The 22,566-nt window shown below is 33.9% G+C and overlaps 1 protein-coding gene across 2 annotated transcripts; it reads right to left on the bottom strand.

Moving 5' to 3' along the window:
• Positions 1 to 565: 565 nt before the first annotated feature.
• On the bottom strand, positions 566 to 3,310 carry LOC149550881 (inositol oxygenase 1-like). Of its 2 annotated transcripts, none has more exons than XM_089786462.1 (12): positions 3,198 to 3,310; positions 3,025 to 3,098; positions 2,603 to 2,726; positions 2,432 to 2,513; positions 2,082 to 2,286; positions 1,911 to 1,970; positions 1,714 to 1,766; positions 1,504 to 1,626; positions 1,330 to 1,399; positions 1,132 to 1,210; positions 934 to 1,015; positions 566 to 824 (listed from the first exon to the last, which is right to left on the bottom strand). In XM_089786462.1, the coding sequence occupies exons 2-12, from the start codon at positions 3,041 to 3,043 to the stop codon at positions 798 to 800; spliced, it is 924 nt and encodes a 307-aa protein (XP_089642588.1). In that variant the 5' UTR covers positions 3,044 to 3,098; positions 3,198 to 3,310; the 3' UTR covers positions 566 to 797. The 2 variants fall into 2 exon arrangements, with proteins under 2 accessions (XP_089642588.1, XP_089642587.1); XM_089786461.1 differs by having other exon boundaries at positions 3,184 to 3,282.
• Between the last annotated feature and the right edge of the window lie 19,256 nt (positions 3,311 to 22,566).

Raw genomic sequence — 22,566 nt, 5'->3', positions numbered from 1 at the left:
TTTATGCACAAGCATATTGTATTCAAGAATATTCAATACATAAATTTATAACAATTTTGACCCTCATATAGCTTGCGAAAAACATGTGACACATTGCTCTTTACAAAGATAAGTGAAATTGACACATTAATTGAGCCAAATTGCATCATCAGATCCAATCCATAAATTGTTTAAACAATCAACCTAATCATCCACACATTCCAATTTATATGGATAGAAAAACTGCATTTATAAAAGATCAAAAATAAAATAGATTAACTGTTGAAGTTCATAAGATAGAAAATTAGAACACTCCATCTAAAACAAACCATGTTCATTAAAAAAAAATTAAGCTGGATAGTATATTTTTAACTCTTTGACTATAAATCTTATCCTAATTTAGATTCCATCCAATATCCATCTGAAATTAAATAAATGAATTATCTGTCGTACATTAGCAAATAGAAGTACAAAATAAACTTTTTGAATCTAATTTAGAAAAGACATCCAAACCATTCCCAACTAGATTATCCATTAAATAAACAGGAAATGGATTCTAACTAAATATTTATTTGAACACCGCATGTGATGCAGAACATAATGAAATGGTGATTTATTAAAACAGGATTTGGAACCAGCGGTCTCTTTCCTTAAGCATCACAGCAATGTACAAAAGAAACTGGCCTCTGAACAGTAATCCTTACAAATGAACTGTCATGCCAGCAAACACTTCCACTCAGACCTAATCTTAAACTTGGGCCTTCTCATGTTGTGTGATGCTTGATGTTTTCAGAGTCACCATGTGAATCTTTTTGTATTCACCATCTCAATTTAGCAGGAAAGTACTGCAAAACACAAGTTATAAAATTCATGTCACTAACCATGATGCATACAATGTGCTCACATTATATAGAGGGAGTTGTGATGAATGTTTGAAAAAGAAATTAAGAGTACCTTTGCAATGAGAGATTGATAGTAGGGTTTCACAGCCTCCACATCAACTCTTACTTTGCTCTTGCTGTACAAGTCATATTTGCTGTAGACAGAGACAATCGTAAGTATACAGATCACATATAAGAATATATCCATGTTAAGATGAACGCTGTTTAAAATTTTAAAAAACATGAAAAGAACCATCTTTTTCCTCCATACTTGAATATTTTCAGCCACTCCAGCATTTCATAATCCTCCTCCTTCATGAAATGGGTGTAAGCACCAGCACGATGCAGAGCTGAAATAAGGAAAACAAATCATAGAGTTTGTGAGACATTATACAAAATACATTGTCAAATTGGGTAGAAAAACATTATATCCGCCAGTAGTTCAGGAATGTCAAAATGAGTTTCTTACCGTAGAAAGAGTGAAATCTGATTATGAAGAGTGCAGCAGGGGGTAAAGTGGTATTGCTCATTTTGGCAACCTGTTTTACCCAGATCAAATTAAATTGATTTGCTGTGAAATAATGGTAGAGATCTTAGCATAAAGACATCATTTTTTTTCCTAATTTAGAGATTTAACACATACCATGTGCATGTACTCATCGTGACCCCATGACATAATAACCTTTTCAAGCCCACACTTTTCAGAATAAACTCCGTACTTTGTGTTGAATTTGGGGTTGTAGTAATCTGGGTTGCCTATGAAATACTGTTCACCAAGACCAGATTTGAGCTTCTAAAAGGGAAAAACAAAAATCTTGTGAAAGGTTTAATAATAACCAATGATAGAAATTACCCGGTGATGAACTATGGATTCATCGAATGCACATCCCACAGGGAAAGTGTCACCTGAAATTTCAGATTTGTTAAAGCAACCAATGCAGTTTCAAGGTTTCAATCGGTTAAGACTGTAATCTAAGTTTACTGTTAACAATTTCTTAACAGAATTACAGATGGGTTTTGTTAGTTGTGTGAAATGTTGATAGAGCTCACCTACAACAGCCCATTGAGGTTCAGCTCCAAAACTTGGATGAAGTTGCACCTTGCCCAAATCTACAATCACCATATTTCTCATTCATATATTTGTAGATTAATGGAAGAATAACAGGTAGGATTATGCCATCAATTGGCTTGGCAGATCTAAGAAGGGTTATAAATTTATACCATGAATGAGTCCAGTCAAATGAAGCCAATCTTCATTGGGATAATCTTTACGAATGGCTTCTGCTGTTTGGAGAAGATGTTCAATTTGGGGCTCGTCAAGATCAGGATCAGATTCATCAACAAACTCATTCAGCAATTCACAGCATTCCCAAATGCTCATCACAGCTCTGTCAAGCTTTCCATATTCTTCACGCTTGCTTAAAACCTGCAAAAGTAAAACAAACAACCAAAAGTTATACAACAAACAATCTAACAAACCAAACAATATTATCATCATAACCATTTCAATAAAGAGGACAGGTGCAATACAGATCAGATAAGATCGGCTAAATTTGTCAGAAACGACTTACAAAATCATAAGTCTGGTTGATGTGTTGAGTCCTGTAAAACTCTTCGACAAGTGCCCTTCTTTCGCTTTCCCTTTCATAATCTCTGTTAAAGAGAACAATGATCAGAATGCAATATAAACATATATTCACAGAAAGTGAAGCCAAGGAAAGAAAAAATACATCAAAATTCACCTGAAAGTATGGCCAAATGCATTGCTTTCTGGCGTCATAAATCCGCCATCCAAAATCAGTTCTTTTAAAGTTCCCTCAGCAGGATTTTCATCAATGAGGGTTTTACCATCTTCAAGAAGGGGCACTGTAATGTCACCATGGCAATAAAGTTTTTACCAACTTTAAGAATAAGAGGGGAAAACAAAAAAGAAGTTGCATTTCAAAGGATTTCAGTAAAACTAAAATATGAAAAATCATGTTGTATCTAATTAAATTGCCTTAGAGTTTATTACACCAACTATTCAATAATCATATTTTTGAACTTTCACAAACAATCTAAGATCAAAGTTAATTGTGATTGATCAATATTATAGATTGCAGAAATCTGATGTTGAAATAGTTATAGAAATCTGAAATCAAAAATGAAGAGAAATTCATATAACCTAGAATGGTGATCGTCATTTGTAATTCCTAAAACTTCAACCTTCGGCTCTAATAACAGCCTCCCCAAATTCACCTGCAACACAAGCATTCAATCCTATGTCGCTTCATCTAAAAACGATAAACTTAAGATGAAGCAATCTTTAAATCATACAACTTACAAAAGAAATTATACCAAACAGAAACAGAAAATTGCGAACAGCACAGGCTTCCCAACAGAGACTGAATTGTGATCATGAAAGTTGGGATTTAAAGGAAATAGAGGAGTGATATAAACTGGTCCGGCCGCGTTGGGTGAGTAGATGCCACATCAGCACCTGCTGGATAATATTCTATGCCACGCAAGCAAACAGCGTAATCTGTTGCCTGTCAATATCGATTCGGCCAACCATGGCGGCTGGGGTTACCAGCACACTTTAGGCTGGTTTGACTGATTAGTTAGGTAGTGTGTTTTGTATTGGGTGTTTCTAAGTTATATAACTGGGCATATCTTCATTTGGGCCCTCTTATTGCAGTTGTATCAAACTTATTTTCATAGAGGAGGCTTATTAGTAGGCAACCTTATTAGGTAAAGACACAATCTATTTGTATATTTGTAAAGTAATTTTTTTCTGAATTAGATTGTGTGTATTTTTTAGCATCAATGTTTCTCATCATACTAGTGATCCATCATCATGATGAGAGAGTACAACATTAGAAATAGTAAAAAGATGATGGATCATGCATTGTGATCCCAAACATTGATGCCCATTTACTTAGCAAACCAAAAAGTTTGCACAATTGGTCATTTCCTTTTACATTAATGCCCTGATCATGATGCAACTTTTGCACAAATGCCTGAATAATGGTGCACTTTGGTACCAATAAACTTTTACAAATAATCAAATTGCTACCTTTTTTTTTTGAGAAAATAGGCAGTCATTAGCTTATAGTTGATTTTCTAGTGCTCTTCTAATTTGTGATATGTAGTGCACAACTATTGGAACATGCTCGACTACATGTTATCTTCCACTAGTCTTAAGTTTGGTTCGTGGTGAGATGGATCTCACATGGAAATGACTAAAATTTGCAACTTAGAGATTTATACCATCCATAAAATTTGAGGATGGGTAAAAGGTAGTGTAGAGGTTGTCCAACATGTTGGTCTTATGTAGAAAGCATAATGTACATTTTTTTATAGGAAGAGTGATGAGGAAGAAGAGACCAAATAATAGATGAATTGTTGCCATATAGATGAAAAGAGAACTAAGTACCTAGATTTTATTTATTTATGTGAACTCTCAATGAGGCTTTGATTGGTTTCCTAAAATTTAAATTTATGCATCAATGAATGATATCTCAGCTTAGTCCTGAATTAGAAAATGATATGAAGGATCTAAATCATATAGTGACATTACATTGGTATCTAAAGAAACAAATGATAAGGATGAAAAAATCAATTTATAGATAGAATTATAAAATCCTAATATTTTATAAAAAATGTTAACCTAGCAAAGGAAAGACACAACTCTAATCAAATTTTAAGTATTATACATGTAGTTGGATGTTTATTATATACATTCATGAGTAAATACTAAAATACTAGGAATTCCTTTGAAAGTAAAATACAACTTAATAGCATGTAGTCACTAAGTGTCCAAAATCAACTTAAGATCCATATTATCTTGCTATTAATTTACTCAATATTATTATAAAAACATAAATTTCATGATTCTGCATCAAATGATCATGTGACAATTTGTAGTCCAACCATTACTACATTAGTTTTAATGCTTGGTACCCTATGTGTCTATCAAAATTGAATAGGTCCAATGTAGAAGTTTCCTGCAAATAATGCATATAGGATACAATTCATAACTAATCTTAAATTCCATAAATTATGTAAGTGAACTTAGATTTCACTTAATTTCGGCCACCATTAGATCAAGGTTCCGAAAATTCTAGGGATAATCCAATCAAATAGTCTATTATTTCACTTGGACATCCTCATTACAAAGCATGCAGTCTCACAAGGAGATGAAAAGATATATTTGGCCATCTAGTTTCTCTAGATCTAGTTCTTATTATTGAATTGAATCAATTTTTGTGCATTTTTCTCATTCATTATAAAGAGTTGGCTATTACACAAATGATCTACTAGATATAATAGTCAAGTTTCTTCTCGAAGGCCTTATATATTGGATTAATTATGTATTTATATTTACATTATAAAGAACTAAAACAACTCAACTAGAGCCAAAGACAATTCAATAGTTGGAAGTACCTAAGCTTGAACACACCACCTATCTATAACTAGCATAACCATCAATCTACACTCATAAAATGACCATTATCTTGCTTCAACAATTATTCTGATATGAGGAATATTCATCACAAGAGTGACATAGTATATCTAGACTCTAATAAATAGTTACTAGATACACCATAATGGGGGCTTGTCATTAGTTATTTTTAATTTTTTCTGCCTACACTACAATACCTATGGTACTAGTTAAAGGTGCATCCTTTTTATTATAAAATATGATATGGAACAACACAAAACATTAACGAACTTGTGATAATTTCAAGATCTAATAGAATAAAAACTATAGTACATGTATTATTATAACCATTGGCTTTGACTTGATATAACTTTTTGATCATGGGATGGAACTTGAGAACATACCTAAGTAGAGATTTGACTATATCCTTCACTCTCTCTCTTTCATACTTAAATCTTCCAAGCGATCACACCCTTCCTACACACAAATTTCATTAAATTCATAACCGACCTTAAATTCAATAATTTATGTAAAAATTTAGATTTCACTTTATTTGGCCACCATAAGATCAAGGTCGCTAGATTTCTAGGGACAATTTGATCATGGTCTATTATTCTACTTGGGCATCCTCATAAAAAAAGCTTATAGCTTCATGAGTTGATGACAAGATGCATATATTTGGCCATCTAGCTTCTCTAAATCAAATTCTTATCAAATATTAAATTAGTTTTGTGCATTTTTTTTGCATGGTATGATGAATTGGCCATGACACATAGGACCTACTAGATAAATTAGTCAAGTTCTTTTTAAAAGAGCTTTTTTTTGAATTAACTTGGTCCTTATATTTATATTATAAAGAACTAAAATAATTATAAGGGAAAAATGAATAGGTAATAGTTGAAACATCTAAACATGCCAACACCATCTAGTTATAACTAGTAGTCTCAACAGTCCCATAATATGACCAACATATGTCTTTAAAATAAATCTACTAATTTGATCAATATTTACCACAAGATTGACCATTTATATCTAGTCTCCAATAATGAGTAGCTATACAACATGGTGGTGCCTCATGATTAAGTATTATTTAGTTCTTCCTAAACTGCAAAACCTAGCCCATACTAATCACAAACATTTGTCATTTAAATTATTAGGTGATATTTTTTGGCCCACAAACCAAAATGTGCAAAAATTTGTGGGAACCAAGATCTAATTGAATCAAAATTATAATATAGGTATTATTGCAACTATTGGCGTTGACCATATAACTTATTTGCCATGGGGTGCAACCCAAGAACATACCTCAGTAGAGACTTAATCTACATCCTTCATTCTTTTTCTTTCATACTCAAATTCTTCTATAGGACCAATACCCTCTTTACATACAAATATGATTAAATTAGTAGCCATGATCACCAATATTAATATATTTTATTCATTTAGGATCTATTCACAATCTTAAATTATTGTATTCTCTTAAGTTTTTTATCAATCACATACAAGACACACTTTTCAAAGGACCATCTTTTTGAGGCACTGGCTTCTAGATTAACAAAGCCTCAAAAAAATAGCAGAAAGAAAAAAAAATATTAATCACAATATCATCCACCAAAGTACAATATGTTGTCATCAATGACAATTACATTGACACAACAACAATTTTAATAATTTTTCATAAAGGCAATTAACTCTACACCATTGAAACCTCGTTAACTCTACAACATTGGAACTCTACAATAGTAGCATTGTAACCTCATCAACTCTGTAGCAAGAAGAAAAAACTCCTTACAATAGATGTCAATATCAACTAGTAGAATGCAAGAAAATGTAGAGGGGCCCATTGCAACTACAACCCCATCTACCTTTAAAGAATAGTGAAGAGAGTTTCCATCTCACAGCAAGATTTCTCCCAAAAATAAAGAGGAAGATTGGGAGGAGAAACCCATACCATACGTACATTGATAAATTCATTAAGAGGGTTAAAGGAGATTGTCCAAGATTTGACCAAGAGGGACTAGATTCACGACACCCTTAGTTTTCTTAATACCACATCACATTCTTCAACAAAAGTAAAAATCAAATAATAGAATAACCTTTACACAAGGGAAAATATCAATGTTACCAGAGGCTAGAGATTTCCAAGAATCTATCACCCAATGATGTAGTTATGAAAGAGAGGGTCAAAAATATTAAATCTTCAAATTAAAACCCACAATATTTTTAGTATTCTATAGTATTTTACAACATTTGGGTCATACACCACCACAAGAGAAGTTTTGGCACAAGAAATGGTATGATTTTTATCTTTTGTAGTAGTGACAACATATCTAGTAGGACAAGAATAACTCCATCCACCAAAAATAGTAGAGTTTGAGGGAGGAACCTGTCCACCAGCAAAAACAAAGTTTGGGGGAGGAACCCCAACCTTCTCCCCAAAGTCGAGACTCCTCTATCACTAGCATTGGGAAGAGGACGAGTCTCAAAGCCACCCAAAATGAGTAGAAGAGGCTTATTTTGCACACACAACCCCAACCCAAAGAGAGGAAGTTTTAAAGACTCAAGAGCGACAATCCTAGATAACCTAGCATAATATACAAGAAGTTTGGAGGAAACCCCTAGCCTAGAGACATCTTATATGATTGAGGATAATCAAGCAGGGGTAGATGAAGATTTGGATAAATTCAAAATACAAGCAAAGCTAGAAGCAAATAACTTCATTCATAATGACTCCTTGGTTTTAATGATGTTATTTTAGTACAATGATTGGGTCAATGCAAGAAGTTAGGTCTCACTTTTGGCCAAAAAGTGGAAGTGTTTTCCTTGTTTTTAAAATATATTGTCAATTGATGCCAAAATTTGAGACATTTAGAGATTAAATATTAAAAAAATCAGAAATAAAAATTGTAACTTGCCTAAAATCTTCTTTTTGAATATGTAATTCATTTACATATACCCATAAGATAGATTTTTTTTTGGTATAGATCTTTAAAAATCACTTTTTCAAAATGCTCGTTTCAGGTTCATACCACACTCGTGTATGAACACCATAATTTAACACAGCTAAATGAGTTTTTTGTGAATCCTTTTAAACAAAGTTGCCTAACACACCAAAGGTTGATGAGAATAATTTTCTTGAATTTTTTAATGAATATTTTTTTATTAATTTTTAATTGATAATTAAGCTAATTTCTAAAAGCTCTTATGTATGGACGCCATAATTTAATCAAATTTTGATTTTTTTGGATTTTTTTTTTAACTTCAAAAGAATTGTGTGAGGATTGATGACATGTAAATTAATTTACAAAATATGAAAAATTAAAAAAGTTATTAAATTTTTTAGTGAATGTCACTATTTAATGTTTAAGAGATACTTTTGATTAATAAATAATGGAAAAATAGTAAATGAACTCATAACACTATAAAATTTACATTTTTGAAATCAGAACAGTAAGACCTATAATGGGTTTTCGTCTTGTCAAAAAATTCAATGGGGATGGCTGTATAAAAATTATGACAATCCTTGAAATTGTCGATTAAATGCCTTAGTCAAAAATTGGTCCATAAAGGCATAGACTTGGTCGCACCATGCCTATGCCATGCCTTTCCCCAAGGCAAACCCCAATGCAAATTCACACCCATGGAAAATTCTCGCCCATGGCATCTGATTTGCAATTCAAAAATCGGGTGCCTAATTTGAATTTAGTTGTTAACCAAATCGGGCACCCAGTTTTTAAACAATCAAGTACCTGATTATTTAAAAATCAGGTAGCCAATTTTTAAATAATCACCTACCCAATTGTTTAAAAATTGGGTCCCTAATTTTTAAATAATCAGGTACTTGATTCTGATGTACCCGTTGGGCCCAAAAAGATGCCCTACAGAGCATTTTTCAATTATTGCAATGATTGAATGATATTTTTGAATTGCAACAACGAATTTATGTCATAGTTATTTTGTTTTGTAGTCTTCTTCTACAATTTGCAAGCTATTGATTCAAATTCAAAACTCCAGTGCAAACATGGGATCAAAACAATGAAGAAAGAAGAAAATAAAAGTTCTAACAAATGATGAGATTGCAAAAAATAAAGAGAATGAAGCACAATGTTAATGAGAGAGAAGACAAAGAATTAGAGAGTTGAGCAATCTTTCAGAGGAGAAAGGCATTGAGGATACCACGATGGATGAAGAGGTTGAAGAAGAGAACCCAATACAAGGAGATTCAGGTGCACATTCTAATCAAACATTCAATACAGGTGTGTCTCCAAACCCTCAATTTTTTTCTCATGATGAAACTGGTGATTTTTTAAAAGCAGGTTATGATTTAAATGATTTAGATTTTCATCATGAGAATATATTAACAAACGATCATGCACAAAAAACTCCAACAGAAATGAATGCCTCGAAAGAAATACCAAGAAAAAATGAAAATGAGATTCAAATTCCAAATAACATTGAAAATGAAATGACAATTGGAAATAACAATGGTATGAATGTAGACATGGAAACACCAAGTATTGAACAAACATGTGCATCAATGCTTCTCATCATACTAGTGATCCATCATCAAGATGAGAGAATACAAGATTAGAAACAGTAAAAAGATGATGGATCACACACTATGATCCCAAACATTGATGCCCATTTACTTAGAAAACCGATAAGTTTGCACAATTGATCATTTTCTTTTACATAAATACCCTACTCATAATGCAACTTTTGCAAAAATGCCTAAATAATGGTGCACTTTTGGTACCAATAAAATTTAACAAATAATCAAATTGCTAACTTTTTTCTTGTTTTTTGAGAAAATAGGCAGCCATTAGCTTATAGTTGATTTTATAGTGCTCTTCTAATTTGTGATATGTAGTGCACAACTATTGCAACATGCTCAACTACACATTATCTTCCACTAGTACTAAGTTTGGTTTGTGGTGAGATGGATCTATCACATGGAAATGACTAAAATTTGCAACTTAGAGATTTATATCATCCATAAAATTTGAGGATGGGTAAAAGGTAGTGTAGATGTTGTCCAATGTGTTGGTCTTATGTAGAAAATGTGATGTACATTTTGTTATAGTAAGATTGATGAGGAAGAAGAGAAAAAATTGTAGATGAATTTTTGCCATATATATGGGAAGAGAACTAAGTACCTAGATTTTTTTTTATGTTTTGAGAGTGAAGGTAATGAAGAAGATCTTCGAATCAAAACGTGCCTTAGAGTTTACACTTAACAATGAGGCTTTGATTGATTTCCTAAAATTTAAATTTATGAATCAATGAATGATATCTTAGCTTAGTCCTAAATTAGAAAATTATATGAAGGATCTAAGATTATATGACTATTCTATTAAACATGAATCACACACAAACATAGTGACATTACATAGGTATCTGATGTAGAGGATTTTGGTATCCTAGGTTTTCTTCACTCCAAATGCTCCTTTGTTTACTCTAACCATCCAATGGTTAGCCTTGTTAGGTTCTTCTCCTAATTAGGATCTCCAAGACCCTTGGTATCAAATTCTCCTCTAAGGTATAGTTGATCTCGAGAAGATACCAAGGTCACAAAGTTGAACTAGTCCAACTGGTTCCCCAAAAACCTAGCCTTCTTCGCTAGTTTCCCCTCCTAGGATTCCAAACCTCTACCTAGGATCTTTCCATGCATTTCTTAACACACTTATTTTTCTTCTTATTCCATCTAGCATCACTCTAAACCCTTACCCAAACTTCTAGAGTCTTCACCTATCCAATTGGTCTCAAATTCACTAGGAGACCTAATTGCCTAGCCCTAATTAGGCCTAATTTCATTGTTTTGACCTCCAAATGATCTCATAGAGGTCCTTGAAATTCTTTAAATTACATGTGATTGATTTCAAATTTCAAAATATTAGCTTCTAGTTGCACCCATAACCCTAGTTTCTACCAAGCCCTAGTTATAACCCTACTAATTAGGCCTCTAGACTAGTGAGCATGAACAATTGTGAAACTATGCCCCAAACCTTGTTTTAGTTCCTTCCACCTCTGAGACCTATTAGAGGAACACCTAGGGTACCTAAAAATGTCCTTCAGTCCCTTGCACAAAGCTATGGGTGTACATGCCAAAGCACTGTTATCCCTATCTTGGCTCACTTGTATTCAACAGTCAACCATAGGGCTTGCCATTTGAACCAAGAAACTCATTGCAAATATATATATATATATATATATAGACCCTAACCCAAATTCCCCCATGGTTTCAGTCAATTTCACCAATGGATTCTTAGGTTATAGCCATTTCTACCAATACATCATTGTTAAGGTGACTGCAGACCAATGACCTTCAAAATGCCCTAACTTTGTACACCTAGAACTTCAAACACAACTATCTACTGAAAATAAAATATATTAGCAAACACTACATCCTCATGGACTCTAATCTCCTTTGCAAATATGTACAAGTTGTACAACAACAAGAAAACAGTATAGTTCTAGCAAAATGTTGTCATAGACATTCGTACAGGAGCATCAAACACAATTATTACAATCCAAAATTCCATTAACCTTCTCCAAACATTGAATCCATGCTTATATACCAAACATGGATGGCTATAACTGATCCAACTACATCTTGTTCCATTCTTGCAAAAGTTGTCAAAGTCGTTTGTGCCACTTTTCAAAATTTCTAGCAACTTTTTGCAATATGAGCATTTTGTCTCATTTTGGCAACTCGATGGGTGAGTTTGACCACCTTGACCCTAGATAGGGTATGTAGGATCCTAAAACACTCCTCAAACCCAAGTTACACTAAAATAGCAACTTTCCACTATTTTGACCCAAAATAGCAATTTTTCCCGTACTGAGCACTATAGGCTCTTAAAAACATGTAGTTGACCAACATTACATCCAACCTATTGAATTTTATTCAAACACAAACACACTAACATCTAAAACAACCCCAAAACACACAAAAGCATCAAAAAGGGGAGGTGCCCTTCACCATACTCCCCTCAGAAAAAGAACTAAAGTCCTTTGAGTTAGGAGGTCTTCAATGGTGACCCCATGTTTTAGAATGTCTGTCTCTATCATCCAAGCAACTTCAACTTCAAGTAGTCCTTGCCACTTGATGAGATACTGCTTGTAGTTACCCTTCCTAGTCTTCCTGAGGACTTTAGAATCTTGTATATTGTCCAACTTCATAGGTGTTGGTGTAGGTAAGCCTTTCACCCAATCATCATCCTCCAAAGCTCCAAGAGTAGATTGACCAGAGTCTAAGGGTGGTCCCTTTTAGGGATCCAAATCACAAACATTGAAAATTGGAGAAATTTATAAATTAGGAGGTAACTCCACCTCATAGGCATTTTTGCCATACTTATGAAAAATCCTCAATGGACCTATCTTCTTCATGAGTAGCTTAGTTGGTTGACCCTTGGGTGGTCTCTCCTTCATAAGGTAAGAAAGTACTAGATCCCCTACCTTGAACTGCAAATGTCTTCTTTCTTGATTAGCTTTGGACTTATACTTCTCCACTTGCTTTTGTAAAGTCTTGGTGACTTGATCATGAAACTCCTTTATTTGTTCTACAAATGACTCCCCTTGTGCACTCCTTTTTTTTGATAAGATGAGATTCCTTAGCTCTAGGATCCCTCTAGGATGAGCCCCATATACTATTTCAAAAGGGCTTTTTCTATTGCTACTATTGATGGAGTCATTATAGGCAAACTCAACTTTCCCTATGAAATGATCCTATGATTTTCCATGTTTCCTTGTGAGGCATCTTAGCAAATTTCAAAGTGACCTATTCACCACCTTTGTTTGATCATCTGATTGCGGGTGGTAGGCTAAAGAGAAAGACAATTTTGTGCCAAGTTTTTTCCATAAGGTCCTCTAAAAGTGATCTACAAACTTTCTATCCCTACCACTTACTATATTTAGTGGAAATCCATGAATCCTCATAATGTCCCTAAAAAATAGCCCTGCAATTTGAGAAGCATCATTGGTTTGATTACATGGAATGAAGTGTGTCATTTTGCTGAAACAGTCCACTACCACAAAGACATTGTCATTACCCCTTGTTGTCTTTGGAAACCCTAATACTAAATCCATAGCAAGGCACTCCCAAGGCCTTTAGGTATGGCAAGTGGTTGATACAACACACTATTTTTGCTTTGTCCTTTTGCCCTCTAACACATTTGGCATTGTTCCACAAACTTCCTTATATCAAACTGCATCTTAGGCCAATAGTAATGCCTATTTACTTTTTCTATATTTTTATCCATTCTAAAGTGACCTCCCAAACTTTCTTGGTGTTTATCCTTCACAATATTCTCCCTCATTGAGCATTGAGGTATGCACATAAGCTGTCCCTTAAATAATAAACCTTCTTGTAGCACAAACTCACTGAAATCTACCTTGAATCCATGTTGAAATTGAATACATGCCTCATAGGCTTCTTTGAAATCTTTGTCTTCTTTGTAGAGATCCTTCAAATCATCCATTCTGATGCTTTGTAGTTGTATCTCTTGTATGGTTAAGACTCTTCTACTTAGAGCATATACTACTTTGTTTCTAACTCCTTTCTTATGCTTTATGAAAAATGTATAAGCTTGTAAATATTCTACCCACTTTAAGTGCCTTTGATTTATTTTTTCTTTCCCATTCAAGAAACTTAGAGCATGATTGTTAGTATAGACCACAAATTCTCTAGGTAAGAGGTAATGTCTCCATTTTTTAAGCACATGCACCATAGCATATAACTCCAAGTCATAGGTGGAATACCTTTTCTTAGCCTCATTCAACTTCTCTAAGAAGAAAGCCACAGGGTGTCCCTCTTGGCTTGATACCGCTCTAATGGCCAACTTACTGGCATCATACTCCACCACAAACAATTGGTTGAAAGTAGGAAACCTAAGAGTAGATAGCTTTGTAATTCTTTTCTTCAACATTTCAAATCCTTGGTATGTTGCTAATATCCATCTAAACTAACATTTGATCCCACCTTTTATGGTGTTAAGGATAAGGGCACATACATGACTAAAGTTCCTTACAAATTTCCTATAATAGGAGGCAAAAACACAGAAGCTCCTAACATCCCCTATGGACCTAGGTGAAGGCCATTCCAAGATTGACTTAACTTTATTAGGGTCCATCTTTATGTATCCATTAGAAACCACAAAACCAAGATAAACTAATTCATTTTTCATAAACACACACTTTTCTTGATTGATCATCATCTTTTCTTGATGTAGCCTCCTCAAGACCATGTCCAAATTCTTCATGTGCTCCTCCTTGAACCTGCTAAATATCAAAATGTCATCAAGGTAAACAATTACAAACTTACCAATGAAATCTGCTAGCACTTCATTCATGAGCCTCATCAAAGGTGCTAGGTGTATTTGTTAGGCCAAAAGGCATAACAAGCCACTCATACAACTCTTTATTTTTCTTCAAGGTTGTTTTCCACTCATCACTAGGGCTTACTCTTATTTGATGATATCCTAACTTCAAATCCACCTTGGAAAAGTAAAAAGAACCTCCTAAATTGTCCATTCAATCTTCTATTCGAGGCATTGGGAACTATATCTTATTGTGATTTTGTTTATAGCCCTGGATTCCATAGACATCCTCCATTTCCCATCCTTTTTAGGTGCAAGTACTATAGGTACAACACATGGGCTTAAACTCTTCCTTATCAAGCATTTATCTAGCAAATCTTGAATCTGCCTTGCTATCTCTGCATTTTGAATTGGTGTCATCTTATAGGTTGCTTTGTTTGGAAAATTTTCTCCAAGTATAAGGTCAATCTAATGAATCACATCCCTCATTGATGGCAATGCACTTGGAAAACCATTATCCACTATGTCATGGTACCTTTCCAACGATGCTTGTACCTCTAGTGGTATACTGGCTTTCTCCTTGTTCTCCTCCTTTGGTTTCACTATCATTGCACAACAAACCCCCTTCTCCTTCTTCATAGCCTTGAGAAACTCTTTTCCACTCAATAACATCACACTACTTCCCACATGCTTCTCCTCACTAGGTTCTTGCAATAAACTCATTTTGTATTTCTTGCCTTGTTTAGTGATCACATAGGTATTCTTTTCAACATCATGAATAGCTTTGACATCATATTTCCATGGACATCCTAAGAGTAGGTGGCATGCATCCATGGGCATGATGTCACATAGGACCTTGCCCTTATACTCAACAATGTCAAATTTAGCCATGTACTTTGTTCATCCACCATTATTTGTTTCCCCTTATTCAACCATGAAACCTTATAGGGAGTGGCATGAGGTATCCTCCTTAACTTTAGTTTATCCATCATCTCTATAGACACAATATTCTTAGTGGATCTAGAGTCCACTATTAGCTTATAGATTTTCCCATAAGACCTACAAGTTGTCTTGAATAGATTCTTCCTTTGCAGAGGCTCTACAAGACTTGGAACCTTCAACAAAGTTCTCCTTAGCATTAGGTTCTCTCCATCCACTATTGGCCTTGCTTTGGAGATGGGAGAAGTAACACTTTTTTTGCACCAACTGATTTCTTCTTTCTCCCATGGAAGATGATGTAGCCCTTTTAGGACATATGTCCATTGTATGGCCTACTTGGTTGTAGTTATAACACTTGCTATTAAAGATTGAATTAGTCCTCCCCTGTGGCTGAGACCTACCCCTAGGAGGTCCTCTTCCTCTATATCCTCCCCTCTGAAAGGATCCCCTATATTGGTTATGACCATTGGTATAAGTAGGTTAAACTTCATATGTTATGTTAGGACCTTGTCCCCTTCCAAAGTTGCCTCTACCGCTAAATCCTCTATTTTTATTGCCTCTTCCCCTTTGGTAGGACTCATTCCTCATTCTAGTTTTATCCTTTGCTCTTAATGCCATTTGGAAGAATTTATGCATGCCATCAAGGGCCATCATAGTGATTTGATCTTGGATCCCTCTCCTTAAGCCATTAAAGTACATTGCTACCTTTTCCACCTCTTCTTCTTGTCTTCTAGCTCTAAGACTCAACCTATTAAACACTTCAGTGTAAGCACTTAAGTTGTCATGTCTCGCTGCCTTAGATTTTGTAGCTTTTGATACATCTAGATCTCATAATCAGTGGGCAAGAACTGAGCGTTGATTCTAATCTTCATTCTCTCCCACACTACTATCGTCTTCTTTCCTGCTGCTATCATGTCATCTTGCATCATATTCCACCACACTAATGTTGATCCCTTGAGCCTATCCTTAGCATAACTGACTCTTTTTTATTCTTGCACCTCCTTGTAGTCAAATTGATTATCAATGGCTTCCAGCCAATCTATAAGCAATTCATCCCCATTCAAGCTAGCATTGTAGTAAGGGATGTGTTCCATACTATCCTTGTTGAGAGACTTAAAGGCTGACAAGAACACCTTCTTATCCTAATCCACCTTCTCCTCACTTTCTGTTGTCTCCCCTATGAGGCCTTCATCTTCCCCATCACTTTCATCTCCCCATTCTATGATCTTTTTCTTGCTCTTTGTCTTTGCTAGGTTGGCCTTGGACAATAGGTCCTTGACCAAGTCCACTATGGCACCCTTTCTCATTGCCTTGGGTGGCATACTTTCAGCTTCTTGAATTCCGTCTTCATTAGACATGTACCAACCTAAAAGTTAGCTTTGATACCACTCTGATGGAAAGGACTTTGGTAACCTAGGTTTTCTTCACTCCAGAAAGCTCCTTTGTTTACTCTAACCATCCAATGGTTATCCTTGTTAGGGTCTTCTCCTAATTATAATCTCCAAGATCCTTGGTATCAACTTCTCCTCCAAGGTATATTTGACCTTGATAAGATTCCAAGTTCACAAAGTTGAGCTAGTCCAACTAGTTCCCCAAAAACCTAACCTTCTTCGCTAGTTTCCCCTCCTAAGATTCCAAACCTCTGCCTAGGATCTTTTCACACATTCCTTTGGGAACTTATTAGTTTTATTAGTCCATCTAGGCTTACTTTGAACCCTTACCCACACTTTTAGACCCTTCACCAATCCAATTGGTCTCAAATTCATTAGGAGACCTAGTTGCCTAGCCCCAATTATGCCTAGTTTCACTATTTTGAGCTTTAACTCCCAAAACCTCCAAATAATCTCACACAAGTCCTTGAAATTATTCAAGTTACATATGAGTACTTTCAAAATCCAAAATCTTAGCTTCTGGTTAGACACATAACCCTAGTTTCTACCAAGCCCTAGTTTTAAGCCTATTAATTAGGCATCTAGATCAATGAGCATGAACAATTGTGAAACTATGCTCCAAACCTTGTTTCAATTCCTTCCACCTTTGAGACCTATTAGAGGAACACCTAGGACACCTAGAAATTTCCTTCAATCCCTTGTACAAAGATATGAGTGCACATGCCAAAGCACTGTTATCCCTATCCTGGCTCACCTATATTCAACAATCAACCATAGTGCTTGCCATTTGAACCAAGGAACTAATTGAAAAAAAAAAAAATGAAAACATAAACAATATATAAATACACTAACCCTACTTCTCCCATAGTTTCAATCAATTTCACTAGTGGGTTCTTAGGTTAGAGCCATTTCTACTAATACAACACTGTCAAGGTGAATACAAACCAATGACCTTCAAAATGCCCTAACTTTTTACACCTAGAACTTAAAACATAAATATATACAGAAAATGAAAGATATTAGAAAACACTACATCCTCATGGACTCTAATGTCCTCTACCAATCCGTACAAGTTGTACAGCAACAAGAAAACAATATAGTTCTAGCAAAATGTTGCCACAGACATCCGTACAGGAGTATCAAACACAATAATTGCAATCCAAAATTCCATTAACCTTCTCCAAAAATCAAGTCCATTATTTTATCCCAAGCATGGCTGGTTATAACTGATCCAACTGCATCTTGATCCATTCTTGCAAAAGTTTTCAAAGTTGCTTGTGCAACTTTTCAAAATTGCTAGTAACTTTTTGCAACATGAGCATTTTGTCTCATTTTGGCAACTCAATGGATGAGTTTGACCACCTTGACCCTAGATAGGGTATGTAGGGTCTTAAACCACTCCTCAAACCCAAGTTACACTAAAATAGCAACTTTCCACTATTTTGACCCAAAATAGCAACTTTGCCCCTAGTGAGTACTATAGGATCTTACAAACATGTAGTGGACCAACATTACATCCAACCTATTTGATTTTATTTAAAAACACACACTAACATCTAAACCAGCCCTAAAATACACAAAAGCATCAAAAAGGGGAGGTGTTATGCACCAATATCTAATAAAGAAATAAATGATAAGGATAAAAAAATCAATTTATAGATAGAATCATAAGATCCTAGTATTTAAAGAAAAGGTTAACCTAGCCAAGGAAAGACACAACTATAATAAAATTCTAAGTATTATGCATGGATTTGGATGTTTATTATACATTAATCATGAGTAAATACTAAAATACTAGGAACTCATTTGAAAGTAAAATACAACTTAATAACATGTAGTCACTGAGTATCCGAAATCAACTTAAGATCCATATTATCTAGCTATCAATTTAATCAATATTATTATAAAAACATAAATTTCTTGATTCTTCATCAAATTATCATGTGAAAATTTGTAGTCCAACTATTACTACATTAGTTTTAATGCTTGGTACCCTATATGTCTATCAAAATTGTATAGGTCCAATGTAGAAGTTTCTTGCAAATAAAGCATATAGCATACAATTCATAACTAACCTTAGATTCCATAAATTATGTAAGTGAGCTTAGATTTCACTTAATTTTGGCCACCATTAGATTAAGGTTCCTAAAATTCTAGGGATAATCAAATCATACAGTCTATTATTTCACTTGGACATCCTCATTACAAAGCATATAATCTCACAAGGAGATGAAAAGATATATTTGGCCATCTAGTTTCTCTAGATCTAATTATTATTATTGAATTAAATCAATTTTGTGTCTTTTTATCACTCATTATAAAGAGTTGGCTATTACACAAATGATCCACTATATATAATAGACAATTTTCTTATCGAAGACCTTATACATTGGATTAATTAGGTCTTTATATTTACATTATAAAGAACTAAAACAACTCAACTAGAGCCAAACACAATTCACTAGTGGGAAGCAGCTAAGCTTGAACAGACCATCTATCTATAACTAATATAACCATCACTCTACACTCATAAAATGACCATTATCTTGCATTAACAATTATTTTGATATGAGGAATATTCACCACAAGAGTGATTGTGTATATCCAAACTCTAATAAATAGTTACTAGATACAACATAATGGGGGCTCGTTATTAGTTTTTTTTTAAATTTGTCTACCTACACTACAATACCTATGGTACTAGTTAAAGGTGCATCCTTTTTATTATAAAATATGATATGGAACAACACAAAACATTAACGAACTTGTGGTAATTTCAAGATCTAATAGAATAAAAACTATAATACATGTATTATTATAACCATTGGCTTTGACTTGATATAACTTTTTGATCATGGGATGCAACTTGAGAACATACCTAAGTAGAGATTTGACTATATCCTTCACTCTGTTTCTTTCATACTTAAATCTTCCAACTGATCACACCCTTCTTTCACACAAATTTCATTAAATTCATAACTGACCTTAAATTCCATAATTTATGTAAAAAAATAGATTTCACTTTATTCGACCACCATAAGATCAAGGTTTCTAAATTTCTAGGGACAATTTGATCATGGACTATTACAATTTTAATAATTTTCCATAAAGGAAATTAACTCTACACCATTGAAACCTCATTAACTTTATAACATTGGAAATCTTCAATGGTAGTATTGTAAGCTCATCAACTCTGCAACAAGAACAAAAAAATCCTTTTAATAGATGTCAATATCAACTATTAGAATGTAAGAAAATATAGAGGGGCCCATTGCAACTATAGCCCCATCTACCTTAAAGATTAGTGAAGAAATTTTCTACCTCAAAGAAATATTTCTCCCAAAAATAAAGAGGAAGATTGGGGAGAGAAACCCATACCATACGTACATTGATAAATTCATTAAGAGGGTTAAAGGAGATTATCCAAGGTTTGACCAAGAGGGACCAAATTCACAACACCCTTAGTTTTCTTAATACCAAATCACATTCTTCAACAAAAGTAAAAGTTAAATAATAGAATAACCTTTACACAAGGGAAAGTATCAGTGTTACCAAAGACTAGAGATTTCCAAGAATCCATCACCCAATGGTGTAGTTCTGAAAGAGAGGGTCAAAAAATACTAAATCTTCAAATTAAAACCCACAATATCTATAGTATTCTACATTATCCACAACATATGGGTCGCACACTACCATAGGGGAAGTCTTGGCACAAGAAATTGTATGATTTGTATCCTTTGTAGTAGTGACAACATATCTAGTAGCACAAAAATAACTCCATCCACCGACAATAGTAGATTTTGAGAGAGGAACCCATCCACCAACAAAAACAAAGTTTGAGGGAGGAATCCCAAACTTCTCCCCAAAGTGGAGACTCCTCTATCACTAGCGTTGGGAATAAGAAGAGTCTCAAAGCCACCCAAAATGAGTAGAAGAGGCTTATTTTGCACACACATCCCCAACCCAAAGAGTGGAAGGTTCAAAGACCCAAGAGTGACAATCCTAGATAACCTAGCATAATATACAACAACTTTGGAGGAAACCCCTAGCCCAGAGACATCTTATATGATTGCGGAAAATCAAGCAAGGGTAGATGTAGATTTGAATAAATTCAAAATACAAGCAAAGTTGGAAACAAATAACTTCATTCATAATAACTCCTTGGTTTTAATGATGTTATTTTAGTACAATGATTGTTAAAATGTATTATAGGAAAAACAAAAATCATTTAAATATGATATATACTTATATCTATCATTCTATATATTATGTTTCTTATTAAAAACTAATTATTATCATGTAAATAATTTTCAAATTTGAGGTAAGAGATAAAAATTTATTAATGTATTTACATGATTGTGTCCATTTCTTCTAATTCTAAATTAATGTATATTCATCTTAGTAATTGAATAGAAAATTTGCTATGACTAGATTCACATGTATAACAATTGTGACATAGTGTGAGCACTTTCCGTTTTAATTTAGTAAATTAATGTACTTGTAATTGTAATTGTAATCTTAAATACATTTTTAAAATTATTTCTAGGATATTTATTATATTCTGTTAGGTACATGATTTTAAATTAATTATATAATTAAAATTTGATATAATTTTATGTTTACTATTGCATGTGTGTTAAGTCATGGTGATCTTGTTGTGCCACCAAGATTAAAACCCCCTAGATCATCATAGGTTTTTGTCTCTTCTTATTAAATATGCTTGTCATTTTGAACCAATTCTTACCAACAAAGTTTTTTTTTTTTTGTTTTTTTAACAAAAGACTAAAGTCTATATATATATATAATCACTTTAAGTACCAAAAAAAATTTAGATCGACAATATTACCATTTTATCCAAGAAAGAGATGTAGAAGAAAATACCTAAAGGACAAAAGATGAAGTAGAGGAGAGGACCCAGTACTTGAACACCCTAACTTCACACTTATCAAAATGCTACGTGAAAATTTCAAATTGCTCCTATTTTTTGGGATAGCTTATTTGGTGAGTCACCTACTTATAACTAAGATTTCAAGTCCACATCACCCATTATGAATATGCCACATCAGCATGCTTTTTTCCAAGTTGTCCAAAATAACCCAAATAAAAAGTGAGACCAATGGTTGTGCATAGAAGGTACCCATACTTGAATAGTTGATGTGGCATCACATCATTGGTTAATTTTTATATTTCTAAGGGTACATTTCATTCAATTTTGGGTTGTCAGCACTGTACTAACAACTTTAAAGTCACAAGTATTGGTACAATGTTGTCAAAAAAGTGGACATTAAGTCAATAAATGTAGGTATCAAGTCAACAACTCCTATCACAACTATTGGAACATGTTCAAGTATTGGGTCCTCTCCCCTACCTACTATAGAAGAATCATAACTAAGATTGTACAATAAGAAACTGTATAGACAGAGAATATATACAAATAGTGGAGTAATATATATTAATGCAGCATCCAAACTATAACATCAAAAAATCTTCCCAAGGAAGACAATAGTAGCACACCCAAAAGTTGCAAAAAATGGATAAAGACAAAACTATTCATCGATGGCATCCCTTGGCTGAGCAGTAAAGGCATTTCCTGGAGCCTATGAAGATAAAGCATGACTCAATACCCATGATGAAGA

Source organism: Cupressus sempervirens, chromosome 6 (assembly GCF_028749045.1).
Source record: "Cupressus sempervirens isolate cs-2001-9-10 chromosome 6, ASM2874904v1, whole genome shotgun sequence".
NCBI lineage: Eukaryota > Viridiplantae > Streptophyta > Pinopsida > Cupressales > Cupressaceae > Cupressus > Cupressus sempervirens.
The sequence above is the reverse complement of the archived record's forward strand: the minus strand, read 5'-3'. Positions and strand labels throughout refer to the sequence as shown.